Source organism: Anastrepha obliqua, chromosome 1 (assembly GCF_027943255.1).
Source record: "Anastrepha obliqua isolate idAnaObli1 chromosome 1, idAnaObli1_1.0, whole genome shotgun sequence".
Classification (NCBI taxonomy): Eukaryota; Metazoa; Arthropoda; class Insecta; order Diptera; family Tephritidae; genus Anastrepha; species Anastrepha obliqua.
Genome location: NC_072892.1, coordinates 38,977,951 through 38,996,480, shown reverse-complemented (window position 1 = coordinate 38,996,480; position 18,530 = coordinate 38,977,951). Strand labels below are relative to the sequence as shown.

The window sequence follows — 18,530 nt, the reverse complement described above, 5'->3', positions numbered from 1 at the left end:
ACTGTCAATGTGACAATTCATGCAACTGATAGATTTGTTGAAAAATTGCAAATAGATTTGTTGCATTTATGAACGCGCTGTGCAGTAAAATGGAATTGTTACTAAGTTTGGTCATGGACCGAGGAAAAAACCGATAGTCTTTTATTAAATTTAAGAAAAAAAAAAACCGTGTAAAGCTTAAAAGAAGGACATATCTTGTCAAAAGTTTAATATCTTTTTTTTATTCGCTTATACTATGTGATGAGTAAATTAGAAAATTTTCGCTGGGCGATGTTTCTATCTATTTTTAAATCTTTATTAACTTTTTTTACTTAATCTACAACCTTAGCCCAGAGCACGCTCTTTTTCCTCCTTCCCGACGTGAACTCGTTCTCCATGCTCAGTCGGACTCTGAGCAGTAATTTTATCTCCGATGTACTAAAGTAATCACTAAAATCAAGAAAAGTATAATAAAATAAAGTTTAAATATCGTATTTTTCATCAATTTTTGTATTAAAAGCTAAAATGAATAATTAAATACCCACTTTTCATCAGACATTGTACTAGCGTATTTATTGGCAGTGTGAAAATTTTTGCTACAAATAATGCACGACTTTTGATACAAAAATGACGTTTAAGAACGCGTTGCATTTGCAGTACTGCCATATTTGCATTTTTGAACGCACTGCTCACTCTGAAATGGTATGTTGCGCATTATAATGCATTGTTGAACATACCCTGTATGTGGAATTTTTGTTATTTCTAAACTTTCAATAGGTCTGTCCATGTAAAAAGCATCCAGACCTTGCCAGTAACTTAATTTCCGAGAATTCGCTCTAAAAGAGAGAAATATAAAACCAGTAACAACTTGCAAGTTTTACGAACAGCTAATTAAATTGTTGGCGAGAAAGATCGCATAAGGTATAACAATTTCAGTTCAGCTACCTCGTATTAAATTAAAAAAAGTAAATAAAATGCAAAATAACGAGCTTAGCATCACATGAGTTTATTTTGTCCACAATAATTTGTTCCAATTGATCATCGCTGTCAGATGAAGTAGAGTACATTCCACTAGCAATTCTTTCTTCATATTTTCCTTGCTTATGTCTATGTATGTATGTACATATTTATTATATGTATATTGCCAAATTAGTTAATAGCCAAGAAGTAAAAGCATAAAACGCAAAAGATAGATTCGAAGCTCTCGATTTGTCTTTCGGAAACTGCAGCAACGGTGACTGGAGGCTGTGGCTCAGTAGTACATAGCTCAATATCATTGGCCGATTCCTATTTAATATACGAGTATGACTTCAAATAAACTTTATAACATCTATCCAAAATATATGTACTTACATTCTCCATTTCAATTACCAATTTTATTTAACTTTAGAATTTTGACTTGATTCGCAAATTTTAATTTATTTTACATTGTGATCAGCTGTTTTTCACTTGCAAATTCTTACAAGTAAAAATGTATCCAGTAAATACTTGCAACTTCTCAAAATGAAATGTAATTTTGCTCTCTCACTTTCCCCCATTTTGCTAGTTTTTTGAAACGCATGAACACCACAACCTTATACTTCGAAACAATAATTACAAATTATTTGCTTCATGAACAGACCTAATCTTTTGTTTAGAGAGAAAAATACCGAAGGTTAGTTTAGGTTAGGTTTGGCAGCCGCATCGCACATAGAGACAACGATGCCACTTAGACCACGAGATGGGTCCGTTGTGAGCCGCGGGGGTTGGGCTACATTTCCCTCTCCATATTGAACCATCCTGAGCTTTTGACAAAGCGTAAAAGGTTGTTGATACCTAAAGTGTATAGATTATCTATATTCGTTAAGAAGTAGGATTTTAAATATCGGTTCCTGCTGGACATGTGCAAAAAAGGTGTTGAATTGTTTCCAACTCCTCCTCATTTCTGCAGCTACGACAGAAATCATGCGTGTAAACGCCTAATCTCCTTGCATGATTTCCTATGAGACCGTGTCCTGTGAGGGCCCCTACTAAATACCGAATATCAATTACTAATTATCTGTCAAATTGCTCTAAATTCTCAATTTTTTTGTAGATTTTGGCATTTTAGGAACCAGATGCAAAAACAAAATACATTGCTCTTGCTGTTTTACTGTATTGCTTCTACTTGTTCAAAGTGCCTGGGCTCAAGCCTAGCTAGTTTAAAACTGAACCTATTAAACTAATCGTCCATTCCTGTGTTAACCTCGTATCTACAAAATCATAATTTTCAGTAAATCGAAAAAAATGTTTAGAGCTACTTAATTTCTATGAAGAGTTATAACTTATTTGATACGATACTTATAGTAGATACGAGGTTTTCGAATTCGAACATATAGATACGAGAAAAATCGAAACGCTCTGAAAAAAAATTCTATAATCTTATGAACATTGTATGTTTTGTTTTACGTAACAGGAGTGCTAAGAAGTGTTTTTCACTGAAAATCTCAATTTCGAAAAAAATGAAGTTACGAGGTTAAAACAGAAAGGGGACGTAATGTCAACCGCCAAACTCTGCAAACTTAGTTTAAAAATTCAGTGCAGTTAAACTAGTTCTGAAAAATTGCCCCTTAAACTTGAATATCTAAATTTGGCGTGTAAAATGTGGTTAAACATTCACCATTAAAAATTAAGCCTAACTTTGCCTAAGCCCAAATATAAGAAATGGAACTCGAATATGTGTTTTTCCACTCCACAGCTCGTGCTTAAGAAACATCAATAATATACTGTCATAAAAAAACTTTCACAGGTTCCCTAATTACTTGTAAACATTCTGTAAATTCTTGAAGAATATCAAAAATGTTAGGAAAATCCTTAGTTGTGGCCATTTTTTTTTTTTTTTTTTTTTTTTTTTGTTTACTTACATGAAAATAAAAAGAAAGAAAATATTTTCAACGCCATTGTGCATTTTATTAAAGTTAATATAAATTCTACACTTTCTTTATTTTCATTAAGATGCACGAATATTCAATTTTATGTTTAACTGAATGCAAAAAGTCACATTTGTTCTTATGCCGGTTTTGTGCTTAAATATTTGTCAATGATAAAAATTTTAATTTAAATGTAAATATATTTAAATGCATTAGCGAAAAATCTCTATTCAACAATATTTATCATAGCATGCATGTGTGAACAATTTGGTGCGCGTCGTTAATAATATTGAGAATTATTTCACTTTAATTAGCCGCCTAATCACATAAAAATAGTTAATTGTTACCTAATAACAACTTCATACTTTTAATTACATTATTTTATGCATTAATCAGCAAATAATCAGTCATAAACAAAATTGGGATATTCACAATCCAAAATATATATATATATATGTATATGTAGTTATATAAAGTGCAATGTATGCTGTATGATAGTTAGTTTTTCAATCATTAGTTTATCGCAAGAAGTGGCATTTTTTATTTTAAATTACTTTAGCTTTTTGTTACTGTTGTTTTGAACTTCGCATGTAGCGCACTGCGCATTTATACAGCCTTGTAGACTCTGACGGACTTCACATCGTTGATGGTGAGAGTCTATAAGAAAAATTTGGTATGATACATTTAATCAAAACTGCACGCGTATTTATAGAAAATAATTGTAGCAGACTTACAGTCACTAGCTCGGAGTCAGTGAATTCACGAATAATGGTCGATGGTTTGTCACCCTTCTGTTCTTGCACCAATTTGTTGCCATCCAGAGTGAAGACGCTCTTCACTTTGCGACCATCAAGTGTCTCTTCATCGAATTCCTCGCCCAGCTTGAAGTTGACCGTCGTTGTCTTGAAGGTTGAGGTAGTGGTGAAAGAGTAGTTATCACCATCCTTCTTCAGTTCAACGGTGGGGCTGACACTGTTACCCATTTTGCGTAGAACCATACCGACACCTGCAATATATGTACATACAACCAAAGTAGAACAAAATTAGCGACTATATATAAAAATATACAATTAGCATCGATTACAACTTGAGGTCGAGGTGTTGCGATTTTAAAATACTCGGTTGTGGTTGCGGCAAAACATATGTAAATTAATCAGATAGCATTGTATGCACATATGTACATATGCACTCATAGGAGTACATAGTACTTATATGGTAATGGTGTTAATTGATATCAATCGCAAACTGCTTAAAGAAACTTTATTTAATTTGACATTGATTAATTAATTATTTTACACACAATGTTGCACGCACTTCTAGAAGTTTGATCCGACATACCTATGTACATTAGGGTGCATCACTCTCCATAGAAAAAAAAAATTGGTACCATTTTTCCATCGAAATGCTAAAATATTTACGTTTTAAGACTTACCAAAATATTTCGGAAAAATATGGAGATTTAGGTGAGCTGGGCCGATTTGAAAATACTTTCATACAATCGAGGTATTTATAAATAAAATTTGTTTTTAAAAATATTATTTTCAAAAGTTTTTGAGTGAACTCAGATGATAAAAGAGCTTAAGCTTAAAAGGTCTACATAAGAATGTTTAAAAATTTTACTCCCGGAATTAAAATGAGATATATCATGCAATTTTTTTTATAAGATGTTAAAGGTAAACTTGAATAACTAAGCCAAATCGTGATAGATTTAGACTTTCAAGAAATATTTTATTGAAATAGAATAGAACCCACTCCCTTTTCATTTCTTAGAATAAAACATTCACGTCCTAAATTCTTTGTTCGCATATATCAGCATACGTAAATTCCTCAATGATAAAACTTTTAAACATTTTTATGAAGGCCTTTTAAGTCTACACTCTTCTATCATCTGAGATGATTTATGGAAAAAATATTTTTAATTTTTTTAACTTATTGTGTTTATAAAAAAACCCTGATTCTAGGAGGTATTTTCAAATCAATTTAGCTAACGTAAATCGTAATTTTTTTCGAAAATATTTTTTTAGTAAAATATAATACATTTTATAATACGAGTGAAAAACCGCAATTTTTTTTTTTTTTTGGTGAGGTATCCTAATGTACATACATATGTATACTAAACTAGCATTTCCCAGTGGGCTTCGCACCACCATACATAAAATGTTTTTTTATATCGCAAGAAATTTTTCATATTAAGTTTTCTTTATTGAACTCGTAAAATGTTTAAACAGTTGAATTAGTTGATTTTTTTCATTCAATATACTTTCTAAAGATGTCACAATAGCCTTTTCTGTACTTTTTTAAAATTTGATTGTGGTGGTCACCTATATACAGGTAAGGCGAAAGAGCCGATAAAAACTTGTAATTAAACTTTGATTCTTTAATTTCCATTTCAATTTTTTACGCTAAATAAATTATGCTAAAATAAATAAAGTTAAAAATGTTTTTCCAGTTCCTTGAATGCTCCAGTTTTTATTATATTTTCGTCCAAAATTAATATTAACATAATACACTTACAACCACAACAGTACAACAGAAACGCTCATAAGCGGCTGTGTATTTGTTGTTGTTTTTCCCATACAGGCATTTCGTATGAGAGGAAACCATTACTCACATAAAATGTCATAACTCAGGAACGGCTGCACCGATTTCAATCAAACTTTACACAAACCACCTCCTTAAAGATAGAAAAGAACTCTAAAATTTTTGTGTCAATCGGTTCGGCGGTTCTTGAGTTATAAGATTACCAAGGAAATGTAACTTCTTTTTATATATATAGATATGGATACGAATGCATATAATTGTGCAATATATAATATTAAAAAATTAACCTAAAATTGGTTCCGTTAAAGTTCAAAGTAGCCAAACAGGCCAAACCAAATTCAATTATATGCAATCAAAACGAATCAACACTAAAATATATGCATGATTTTGGAAGAAGGGAGGTCTTATTCACATAACCATAAATTTGTAAAGCTGTGTAGTATTTGGACAGGGAGCTATTCACTTACATAGAATTATATTTAGTAGTATAAAGAAATTTATATGTTTTTGTTGCATTAAATGAGAAACAATTTAGCGTAAAGTGGTGCGGAATGTTCAATTAAATTGAAGTTGTATAGCCAAGCACATGAGTGCATCTTTGTATAGCGTACCCATATATACACATGAAAGTACTAACATACAAATGTACATGAGTGGCATTTTCGATTGTGTCCAAACGAAAAAAAGTGTAACATTCCCCGTGAAAGTAGTTATTTAGAACTCTCAAAGTGCCATTGAATGTGATACATACATAGCGTATACACACATACGTATGTTATATATGTATCGGGTGTTTTTTTTAGCTACATGAGAATTATTGATATCGATATGTTTACTAATCTTTTTCCGATGTGCGTTACAAATTTTCACCTCACGCAATATTTCAAAATTTTAAGACCATAAAATATCGGATGCTTTTTTAGCTGCATGAGAACTATCGATATCGATAACTATGATTTGACAGCTGAGCTTGGTAAACTATGTTGACAGTTCTTTTCTGTGAGGTTTGGCAAGTCATCATGAATCGTTTAACGCCAGAACAACTCTTCCAAATTATGGAAATTTCTTTGAAAAAAATAAATCTATTTGCGAAGTTCATAGAGCGAAGTGCTGAAGAATGCAATTGTTGGCCTTTGTCCTTCGATTACGTGGAAAATTTTACTTAAGGGTCTTGGCTTACTTGCCTATAGAATACAGCTCGTGCAAGAATTGAAGCCAAATGGCCATCGTTTGCTTGGCATTTTTGCTGACGGAGCTCATTTCTATTCATTATTCCAATTTATTGGAAAGATTTGTCAAAAATTGGACTGATCGAATGAACCATGTAACTCGTTTGTAGCCGCGACGAACATATGCCGGAGATCATATTAAAAAAATAAACGTCATGAAATAATCTACCGGATTATAATAAAAACATTCATTCCTACAATATTTCTGTGTTGTATTGTCATTTTAAGTTCTCAAGGTCTTAAAACCACCCCCTATATTTGTTAGATGTTTGGCCAAGCTTCTCCTCCAATTTTTGGTGCACGTTGTTGTCATGTTGTACTCCACAAATGAAGCCAATGCCATTCACTCTAGTTATTTATCTATTTAAAAGTATAGGGTTATTCAATAGGTGCGCCTCAACTTTTTTCCGATAGGGAGGGCGAACGACGCAATATTTTTTATTTTTCGCTTGTCATTTGTAAACTTCATTAGTATACATTTCATCATGAAACGCTATACACTTGAGCAACGATTGCAAATCGTGCAAATTTTTTATGAAAATAATCGTTCTGTTGCTGCTATTTTAAGAGCATTACGGCCATTTTACGGTCCATTTAACAAGCCGTCCCGTTTTGGGGTTATGTGAAGTCATTGGTCTACAGTAACAAGCCGGCGACGATTTGTGAGCTCAGAGCCAATATTGAACGCGAAATTGCTGGAATTTCGGCCGATTTATGCAAACGAGTGGTCGAAAATTGGGTTTAACGATTGGACTTCGTAAAACGTGCCCGCGGTGGTCATGCAAAAGAAATCGAATTTCATACTTAAATGTATATGTTCAAACTCGATAATAAAAAAAAAAATTAGTTAAAAAAGTCAGACCAATGACTTCACATAACCCCAAAGAAAATAGTCTAGAGGCGTCAAATCACACGAGCGCGGCGGCAATTCGACCGGTCCATTTCTGGAAATAATGCGCTCATCGAACTTACTCTTCAACAAATCAATTGTAGCGTGTGCTGTGTGGCTTGTGGCCCCGTCCTGTTGAAACCACATGTCGTCTAAGTCCATACCATTCAATTGCGGCCAAAAATAATCGTTTATCATGTCGCGGTATCGATTTCCATTCACAGTAACGTGGCGATCGTTCTCGTCAACGAAAATATATGGGCCAATTACGCCGCCGGCATGTAAACCGCACCAAACAGTGATTTTTTCGGGATGCAACGGTGCCTCATGAATCACGTGTGGATTGCTTTCTGCCCAGTAACGCATATTTTGCTTGTTGACAAAGCCATTGAGCCAGAAGTGAGCTTCATCACTGAAGATAATTTTTTGGAAAATCTGCTCTTAAAGTAGCAGCAACAGAACGATTATTTTCATAAAAAATTTGTACGATTTGCAATCGTTGCTCAAGTGTGTAGCGTTCCATGATGAAATGTATACTAATGAAGTTTCCAAATGACAAGCGAAAAATAAAATATATTGCGTCGTTCGCTGTCCCTATCGGAAAAAAGTTGAAGCGCACCTATTGAAAAACGCTGTAGTATTTTGAATAAAAATAGTGAATCCTGAAAGAATCTTACATGTTTTATTTTAAAACAACATCTAGACGCCTCTTTTAAAAGTTATAAAGGGCACAGCAATGCTTCCACACAATATATATCTGAGTAATTAGATAAGTGCATGTGAACTTTGCAGGAAAATGAAAAGGTTGCAAATGAATACCAATCTAGTAGATACGGAACTATGGGCCATTCACAGTTTTCCTCTTTTGGCAACAGTCACCTATAGAAATTCACACACTTATAATAGAACGATTATTTATTTTCGAAAATTACTTTTCCATACTAGTTCTGTTTTTCCGACAGGGTGTTTCATATAAAGTTTAGCCGCATACATATGCAGGGCATACACATTTGTTGAATTTAAATTTGCGTACCAGCATCCATATCATTTGACGACAGACGTCTAATTGACTGTCTGCGGTTTCCAAGTCATCTAAAAAAATATGGAAATGCACTTCGCAGAAAATATTATAGTTGCATGAGTGTATGTGCAAGTTATATATGTATGCCTACAATATAAAAAAGCAAATGTGCAATCAAACAAGATAACAAAAATGTGATAATTCACTTTTTCAAGCGTAGTTGAAAATTTAGAGAGCATTTTACAAACTCGTTGATGCATATATGTATATTATATATTATATGTATGTATACCTAATAATAAAATATTGGCTTAGCTATGTTGGTGTACACGTTTATATAAGTATAAGCGCGTACCTTCTTTATTTTTTAGAACAACCACCTCAATCCAACATGATCTACGTATTTCCTAAAGTTGGCTCACTTTTAAATAATTAAAGCGCCTCAGCCAGCCGAAACGACCCGGATTTATATCCGGCCAAGGACTGTCACTCCAGCAGCATTCCCCGTATGTAAGTATGGGGAATGTTTATGCTGCTACAACAACAACAACATCCAGGTTTACGAGCAGGAAGTGTAATATTTGGCAAGTCCACCACAACTTGACACTATCACTTCATTCCATCTGTCTTCTTATTCCCAGTAGCGAATATTCTCAAAATCCATTAACCAACACTGACATACACCGACCTATTGGTGTATTTACACCTGCAGAAATAATCGAGAAAATGATGATAGGTGAAGAAAATGGAATGCCGTCGCAAATTTCGTGGAGGATATTATCTGAAAAAAAAAGCGTGAAATGGGAACTTATGCTGAAGAGCATTGAGCATAGGTTTCCCAAAACAGACGATCCTGGACGCAGGGTGAGTAAGTAAGTGTCGTTCTTAGGACGCCGTTTGGCCCTCTACCTCGAACAATGCGGAAGCAGTCCCGGGGTGGAGGGAAAAATCCAAGAGAAGAGGAGGTATACTTTTAGTGGAATACACACACGTGGCAGCGACGGTTACTATATGGTGCAAAGGCATTTTTAAGGGGTTATACGCAGTTATGACTTTCAAAAAAATCGATTTTTTTTACTGCATTTTTGTAATGTACATATATTCAAAAGTATACGCACGAAATTCGAAGTAGATCTAAGCAATACTTTCGGAGTTATACCTAAATATGTAGAGATGCCTCGGCACGTTTTAAGGTAGGTATTGAAACTTTAAACGTGTTTTTTTCAAAACGGCATTTTTCAACTCGGTGTACACGATATCTCGAAAACGGCTTGTTTGATCGGTCAACCGTTTTAACTCAATCTTTAAAGATACATTTTCTAGTAATTAATCGTTCCTTTTGTAAATCTGATACTTATTTTCCATTTTATAATCAATTTACGGCCAAATTTTAACGTAAAAATCGAAATCATTTCTTTTAAAAGCTGCCATTTTGTGAAAATTCACTATTTTGATTAGCCGAACGATTAATTACTAGATATTCTAATATATTAACAAAATTTGTTTGGTTTTTTGATTTCAGATAATCCAATCCTGAGTTACGATGTACACCGTAAATCGTCTTTTTTTAAAGGAGGTTCCAGAAATCGCCTGCTGCGCGCTCTATAATCAACATTTTCATAAATAAAAAATTTTGTTACGTTCTTGAAGGATGCTTTTATAACCGCCAAAAATTTTCAAATTAAAATATTCTGAAGTTTCTTCAGGATAAATCCTTGACAACCCGTCTTTTATTTGCTTCATAACTGCGTATAACCCCTTAACTCAACCTCACCGCCAAAAAAAAAAATTAGCCAACACTGACTTGGCAATAAGAAAATCAATTATTTTACTGGTTATTTTCAATTAGTCGAATATATGTACATAGTTCCTGTTCATCGAACCATACGAACCTCAACCTAACTGGCAAAAAAATGTGGTGATACTTGTGTACTTAAGACGGCATCCCAAACAACTACCAACCATTGCGGTCAAGCAAACAGAACACCTGCTTGGAAAAAGGCTCAACTTCAGCTCGGTGGATGTACAAGACGTATGTCCTACAAATCTAACCTAGTTCAAATCTTCTCAAATAGCAGACATCCATCAATCATGTAAGCAAACATCTCTCAAACGGTAATTGAGAAAATAAGCCCGCTCACATTTTTGCAGAGAGGCTGCTAAACGATTTTGGTATCGAGCTAAAACCAGCAATTATCAAATGCCCCGTTACAGGGGCATTGTTGTATTGACGATATTCACCTGCGGTCTTTCGAAAAGCTTTGTATTAGGCTTCCTCTCTGGACTGTACTTGCATATGCATACGAGTATGTATATAGAGCATACGTAATAGGGAAGCTGGTCAAACATGCACTCGTAAACAAAACCTTGTGCACAGTGAATAAAACCTACTTCACCCAAAAGCTTCATATACATATGTATGTACATTTATATAACTATAACACATCGAAACTCGGAGATGAAGCAAATTAAGAAATACATCAAATTGTAAGGCATTCTGTCGCCAATGCACATTCCATGTACATACATAAGTACATATGTCAATGCTAACAAGCAGATAATTTATTAAATAAATTAAATTGAACTCGCGTGATATGCCGATGCCCTCTACCTTTGGGCAATGAATGATCATTTGCTCAGGCTATTTTGGACTCATACGACAGTTTACGAGCATGAATAAGAATTTATCTGGAGGCTCGACATGCACTTGAGAAAAATGCTCAAAAGCTAAAATTGACAATGACTTAATGAATATGGCGTGATGTATGAATGGGGCACTACACTAAGGGCATGGGCGAGGGAAAAAAATTAATATTGAATTCAAATACGATTATGCATATGTAAGTGCATACATACATATACTCGTACATATCTACGTATATGTTTATACTATATTTAAGGGGTTATATACACTTGTAAGGCTGAAAAATAAGGTTTTTTTTGAGATTTTTTTACAAAGCACGACTTTATTAAACAAATACAATTTTTAATTATTCAAATAATGTCTACTTTAAAGTTAATTATAGCACAAAAAGCGTTCTCCAAAAAAAAGCGTTCGGTGGTGGACAAAATATCTCCGGTTTGGATTATCTGATATTATCTGAATCTTTTTTGTGGATAGATAAAGCTAGGTATTAATCGAAGGAATAGTCAAAATTTTAATTATTGATAAAATGGCGACTATAGGAAAAAAATCGTATTTTCTACAAAAATTTTCGCGAAGAATTGCCAAAAACAAATAGAAAAAATCATCAGAATTCTTATTCTTTCGATTAATACCTGGAGAATATATATCTGAGAAGGTTGTGTTGAAATTTAAAGACGATCGGCACTTTACATAGGGTAAAAATTCTCTGAAACGCCTTTTCAAATTTGCGTGTAACTTTGAAAATATTCACCGGAACGATATTAAAATGTCCGTGTGCATTCTTAAATATATCGCACCCTAAATACAAAAGGGTCACAACTCAAAATTTTCCAAACCTGAGTTTTTTGCATAAATTAATTCAGAGTACACATTTCTAACTGCTGCAAATATTTCGTTCTCATAACTATCTTCTTTAACTGGAAAAATACAGTTATGTCTATTTTTATGTCAAGTGTGTTGCTTTTGCACGATCAACTAAAGAGAACTATTTTGAGTTGCGTTAATGGGCTCAAGAACAGCTGATTACTTTTATTACACATAAAGAGTTTTATTTTGAGTTCTGCCTCTATAACTGTAAAAAGTGATAAATTTCGTGGTATATTATTTTGCATTGTGCCTCTTTAGTTGTGAAAAGTGAGTTCAATTAGGTTAGGAAACTTATAAAATTACAACATTTTATCAGTTAAAAAGGCACAACTTAAGATAATATCACTAGTTAATCGAAAAAATTTCAGTTAAAGAGTCATAAATCAAAATTTTGTTTTATTTTCGCAAACATAATATAAAATTGAAAAAAATATAGTAGAACCTTCTTCAATGTTGTATATTTTCATGATGGAACAATATTTTCTTTAAATATTACAATAATTTTTACATAAAACGTTTTTCGTCTCTCCTGAAAATCTTAGTATTTTGAGTTGTGACCCTTTTGTATTTAGGGTGCGATATGTACATTAAGAAAATAAAATAAAAACAAAATCGATTTTTTGAAAATTCTAACTGTATTTTAAACACAGTTGTTATTCGAAAAGTCACAACAAAGAAGCAATTACTGGTCGATTATGCATTTCATATATACATATGTAATTTAATAAACTGAATAAAGCAAATATCGTTTTACTCAATAATATAATATTTACAGAACATACATTTGAGTCCATTTGTCATAAAAACGAAAAAGGAAAAGTTTAAGATAATAAACTGTATTATCGCGTGAAAGACTACAAACAACGAGGGGGCAAGTTCCACTTTGCAAGATTATCGATGAGAGGCAAATAAAAAATATCAACAACTTTCCAGACTAATTGGTTTATCACTATGGAAGTTAATTCTGCATATTTATGTACGTTGTATGTTTTTATCTTTGGATGTCTTTAGTAAAAACAAATGTCTAATTTTGCACTTTGCTTTGCCCTTATACATAATTAGCGGTGGGTAATATTAGTGCGATAAATTACCTTTCGCTCAGTTTTGCTTAACAATCAAAAAGCAATATAACAAATTGAAATGCAAAACGAAGTCGAAAAGTCAACTTAACGCAGGTGATAAGCGCTAAGTTTTTGTGTTTCCGTTTTTCTTTTTTTAGCAATAATTCAACACCAATTGCTTTCACTACAAAATAAAGTAACACATGAATAGCGGCATATAAATAATGGAACACATTGTGCATGCGGAATACATACATACATATGTATGTGTACATAAAGAATATTGAAACAGATTCTATTTTTGTAAATATGCACATATCACATATGCATACATAGGTACATATGTGTGTAAGACTATCAGAACACCAGGCTGCTGTCCAGCTCAATTGCTGATAAGTATCCCGATTTCACGTTTCGCTTGGAAAAAAATTGAGTAAACCGCTTTGCGAGAAAAATAAATCCACACGTATACAAATGTATATGTCAACATACCAACAATCAACAGGAATATTGAATTAAATAATTTTATAAATAAACAATAGGCAATGTGTTGACGTTTGTGGTGAATTTGTCGCAAACAATAAAAAGCAACACAAAAAAAAAAACAAAAATATACGAATGCATCCAATTTCAAGAACAGCACTGACCCGATTTACACGAGGAGACATCTGGAAGGGAAACATTTTGTTCGGAGGCGAAGGACGGTCGGGGAAGAGAGAAGGGATTTTGTCTCCCGTACTCGGCGACACGCTTTGCTCTTCTTATTCGTATTTCCAATCTTTCCAATTTTTGACAGTTGCTTCATTCGTTTTCTTCTTTTTTGGGGGAAGGTTCTGAGTTATGTGTTGGTTTTCAACCAAACGGAAGATAACAAAGATGACAAACATCCGAACACTGCTTGGGAAATGCACGATTATTTTTGCTAGTAAAGTAGGTATAATTTAAAATAGTTATGGGACATGGTTATGTTGATTTCTATTTTTTTCCCGCATTTCTAGATACTCAAGTTAATTTTAAGTTAATTATTTACATATGAAGTATTTTTAATTTAATTTTTTATATTCAAGTATAAGAATTTATAAATATATTGCAATAAAAAAACAACAAATTATTTATTATTTAACCAGTTTGCATTTTTCATTCATATATTTAAGAAACTGTTGTCGAACGCTCTCTGCTTTACCTGTAAGCGCGTGCTAGAATACATCCGAACCAGACGATGCTAAAGTGTTAAATGTCAAAATGTCGCGGAAACATTTTTACCCGTGTGAACGCGAATGAAACATCAAAAGAGAATTTCCAGTGTCTCCCTTCCAGATGTCTCCTCGTGTAAATCGGGTCACTCATAGTCGTTCAAAATTATGAAACTAATTGCTGGCCACATTTTCTTAGGCATTTCGAACTTTGTCTTTATGCAATCAGTAAAATAAAAACGGACCTACTAAGTGTCCGCCAGCGTCAACACCAAATATATGGCATATAACAGAAATATCTGCATGTGTGGACCATGACCTCTGCAACACTGTCAAAATGGCAATGAAAACAAAATGTATGTAAATATAGAACGACAAAAAAATTTTTAGAAAAACAGAAGAATACGTACAATTGTACCAATGCCAATATCTTCGACATACATACGTTTTTGTATTCACGCATAAATTAATATTTGAAAAATGTAAGCCTCATTTATGCACGTAATGCACAAATTATATAATTAGAGTTTTATGGGCATTGTTAACTGACCCTCCAATTAAGTGCTTATCACAAAAAGATATTTAACAACTGCGCAAGATATCACAATCATAAAATTTCACTGACTAATTTTTCGGTAATAAAAGCAAGGTTGTATTGGCAAGCCGAAGACAGAAAGGTTTCATTTGTAAAGTAAATCCACCTATAATTCAGCTTATCTGGGTATCAATTGAAAAGCAATAAAATAATTATTGATTAAAATTACTATTATAAGGTCCTCCTCAATTCTCACTACGAGTGAGGTGCAAGTATTTTAAAAAGTCTATCCCGAACGGAATTTTTTAGAAATTTTTGGAATGCAAGCAGGTGCTGGAAGGTTTTTCGTTCGTAGCTACAAAATATGCCTAGTGAAAATACATAAATTTTGCAGTTTCTAGACCGATCTTAATTGTAAATGATGAATATTTTTTTGTAATTCATAAGAAGCTTGAATTTTACAATGAAAATGTAATTTTTTAACTATAAAAATATAAACATAATAAATGGAATTTAATCATTAAGAGATAAAAGTTAGAAGCTATTTCTTGATGACTTTCGATTTACTAGGCAATATATGGATGTAAATAGCGCTACGCTTTTAAACAATTAGGAATTACATATATGTATGTATTAGTATACAAGTATAGAATGCAGCGGGCAAGGCTGCAAAGAAGGCAAGTTGTCAAAGCAGCGCACTTACCGATGCGATTTGATTTTCCAGTATTTGAGAGAAAAGACAAGGTTCAGTAGACAGACTTAGTAAATTTATTTTGTTTTTCATTGTAAATTTTAGCGCAAACAGCTCTCTGCATATGTGCATACGTACATATGTATAGTATGTACATATATGCCAAGTTAAAAAAATGTATAATTATTTGCACATTTTTACATACATACATCTATAGCAATATTAATATGACTAATGACTAAAAACAGTTCAAGGAATCACTGAGGCAGAAAATATTTGGTAATGTTATTTTGATAGAGGTAGACCTTTGGGTTCATGAGTTATTAAAATTAAAGGTCAGTACTACGTAAATAATTCAGCAAAACTTAAAAATAATTATTACTTTCCATACAAACAGAATTCAATACAGAAGGTGGCGTCTTCCCAAAACCGTTACTTAATTTTGTCGCGATTTTGACAAGTGTGAATCAGGCACCTTAATAATACAAAACAAACTAACAATTATTCTATCACTCTTGCTTTCCATATAAGTTAAAGAATATGTAAAAAAAATCTTAATTCATTGAAGTATTTCAAAGTATTTCAAATTTCTGATGTATTATGAAGAGGAATTTACTTTTTTATATGTGTATTCAAATTGTTGCGCATTTCCGAAGGAAATTGGGCAATCAGAAAGGCACAAATATTGTACCGTTAAGTTTTAAGTTTAAGATACTGTCATCACAAAGTACTTCGCTTATTGTGTTTGAAACTGAAATATATTGTATAAAAAAAAATCAGCCCCAAAAAAAGCAACTTATATTCAACACCAGTGAAAAAAAACGGTTTTGAGTTTTGGATAAATGTAATCTTTAGTGACGAAGGCAAGTACAACATTTTCTCATCGGATAGTCGTTGTATGTAGCAGTATGAACATTCCCCATACATGTACGGGGAATGCTACTGGAGTGAAAATCCTTGGCACGATATACTAAATCCGGGTCGTTCCGGTAATGTGGAACCGACTGTCGTGGGAACGGATCGGATAGTTGTTGTTGTTGTTGTAGCAGCATAAACATTCCCCATAGTTACATACCATGAATGCTGCTGGAGTGACAGTCCTTGGCCGGATATACTTAAATCCGGGTCGTTTCGGTAACGTAGAACCGACTGTCGTGAGAACGGATCGGATAGTCGTCGCATGGTATGGCGGCTCACTGTGTTTTAAAACTACTTCTTATAGATGGCACGATGGGTATACGGCACCTTTGTCTGTTCGTTCTCATGGAAAATTTCCAGACCAGAAAAAATAGGTATGTCAAGGAACGAGTTTTTATTTCAACACGACAACGATCCCAAACATACCGCTTATTACGTGAAAATGTAAAAACTTTTCAACATAAAGCATTGGCAGACACCTCCTCAAAGAGCTGACATACATAGACTCTATAGAAAATCTTTGGGTCTATTGGAGAATAAAGTGCGCGAATCCAAAATTTCATTAAAGTGACCGTTAGCCTATTTTGCACGAGGAATGGGAAAAACATCTGCCGAATTTCGTTGATGTCATACGGAATATTAAATAGCATGTGCATATACAATATTTATACATTAATCTAGTCTAAAACAAAATACTTTTCGCAGCAAGTAATTCTTTTTTTTACGTATTATTAAGTTTATATGAAAAATAATAATTATTTCAATTTTTTTTTTGAATTTTTTACGTAGTATTAAGATTTAATTAAACGTGTAAAAAATGTATAAATGAATTATAAACAAGTACAGGAATTTAAAGTTTACCTATTCATGCTCACATGCAAAATACATACATATGTATGTGAGCCACTGTATGTACATATTTACCTACTTTGCTTTAGCAATTGCCTACTTCCCGAGTATTTTTATCTTTTCAACTAAAAAAAAAACTTTAGGGTAAAAGTTCAATTTGCTTTTAAATAAACTTTGGACCTTCCCAGCCACTGCACTCACCGTCAGCTATCTATTACATACACAAATGCATAAGTATACATGTAGATAAAGTATTTTTTATTATCGCCTTCATTATTTTTTGTTTCCGTAAGCTTGTTTCACGTTTATTTATTTATTTTTTTACCGGTCGAATTTGTTTTGCAGTAATTCGCAATTAGAAGCGAAAAAACCGGTTTAGTAAAGTGCTAAGCAAAAGCCGGCTGTTGGCTGTACCAATAAAAAAGCACAAGGAAAGGAAGCTGTAAAAAATTCTGATTCACACAGCTGTAAAAGCCGTGTGAACTCCAACAATGTTGCTGTGACCGTTGAAAAAGAAGCGAATCGTCAGAAATTCTGAACGAAACGAAAAAATCGATTGCTGGCTGGCTCTTTGACGGCACTGCGGTAAATTTGACTGCATCCTTATATATGTATGTATGTATGTACCGTACAAATTATATACACATACATATGCATACCAACTTCTTGGCGGCCTGCAGCGTAAATGAAAACCACGCCACCGCTGTTTAAGCAAGAAATAAGGTGGCTGAATCACGCAAATATTCCAGTATGTGCACTCTAAACTGAACCGCCACTGCAGTGTTGGTCGACATGCCCCCTTTAATTTTTTTTAAATTTTCAAAATTTCAAATCCAATTCCAAATGACTAGTAATTATGTCCGTTAATAAATACACCGCGTTTCTAAAGTCGTGGTATACGGACATTCTCCCACATTAACTTAGCTTTAACGGTATAAAATAATACTATAGCTTCAAATATAAAACAAAAAACTTACCCAATTCCTTCATGTATTCGTCGAAGTTTTCACTCTTCTCCAATTTATATTTCTTTCCTTCCCAGACAGCCATTTTTACTAATGAATTATTTAGCGTTTACTTTAAAATTGAAAACTCGAAAAAATGGAGCACACACGCGATACTAAAGAGCGACACTTGATGACAGAGCTCGGCGCAAATGGGCCATGCTTTTATAGCAAACAAGAGCAGCTGGTTGTTTCCAAACGGCAACCACAGGCAGTTG

The 18,530-nt window shown here is 33.3% G+C and overlaps 1 protein-coding gene across 1 annotated transcript; it reads right to left on the bottom strand.

Moving 5' to 3' along the window:
• Positions 1–2,883: 2,883 nt before the first annotated feature.
• Positions 2,884–18,467, bottom strand: LOC129236290 (probable fatty acid-binding protein). Its single transcript, XM_054870587.1, has 3 exons — positions 18,286–18,467; positions 3,602–3,873; positions 2,884–3,524 (listed from the first exon to the last, which is right to left on the bottom strand). The coding sequence occupies exons 1-3, from the start codon at positions 18,356–18,358 to the stop codon at positions 3,474–3,476; spliced, it is 396 nt and encodes a 131-aa protein (XP_054726562.1). The 5' UTR covers positions 18,359–18,467; the 3' UTR covers positions 2,884–3,473.
• Between the last annotated feature and the right edge of the window lie 63 nt (positions 18,468–18,530).

Coding starts and splice junctions, on each gene's coding strand:
- LOC129236290 (XM_054870587.1), bottom strand. CDS start 18,358: ATGGCTGTCTGGGAAGGAAAGAAATATAAATTGGAGAAGAGTGAAAAC. Junction 3,874..18,285: donor CGAATACATGAAGGAATTGG/GTAAGTTTTTTG, acceptor CATATATTGCAG/GTGTCGGTATGGTTCTACGC. Junction 3,525..3,601: donor CTGACTCCGAGCTAGTGACT/GTAAGTCTGCTA, acceptor TTTTTCTTATAG/ACTCTCACCATCAACGATGT.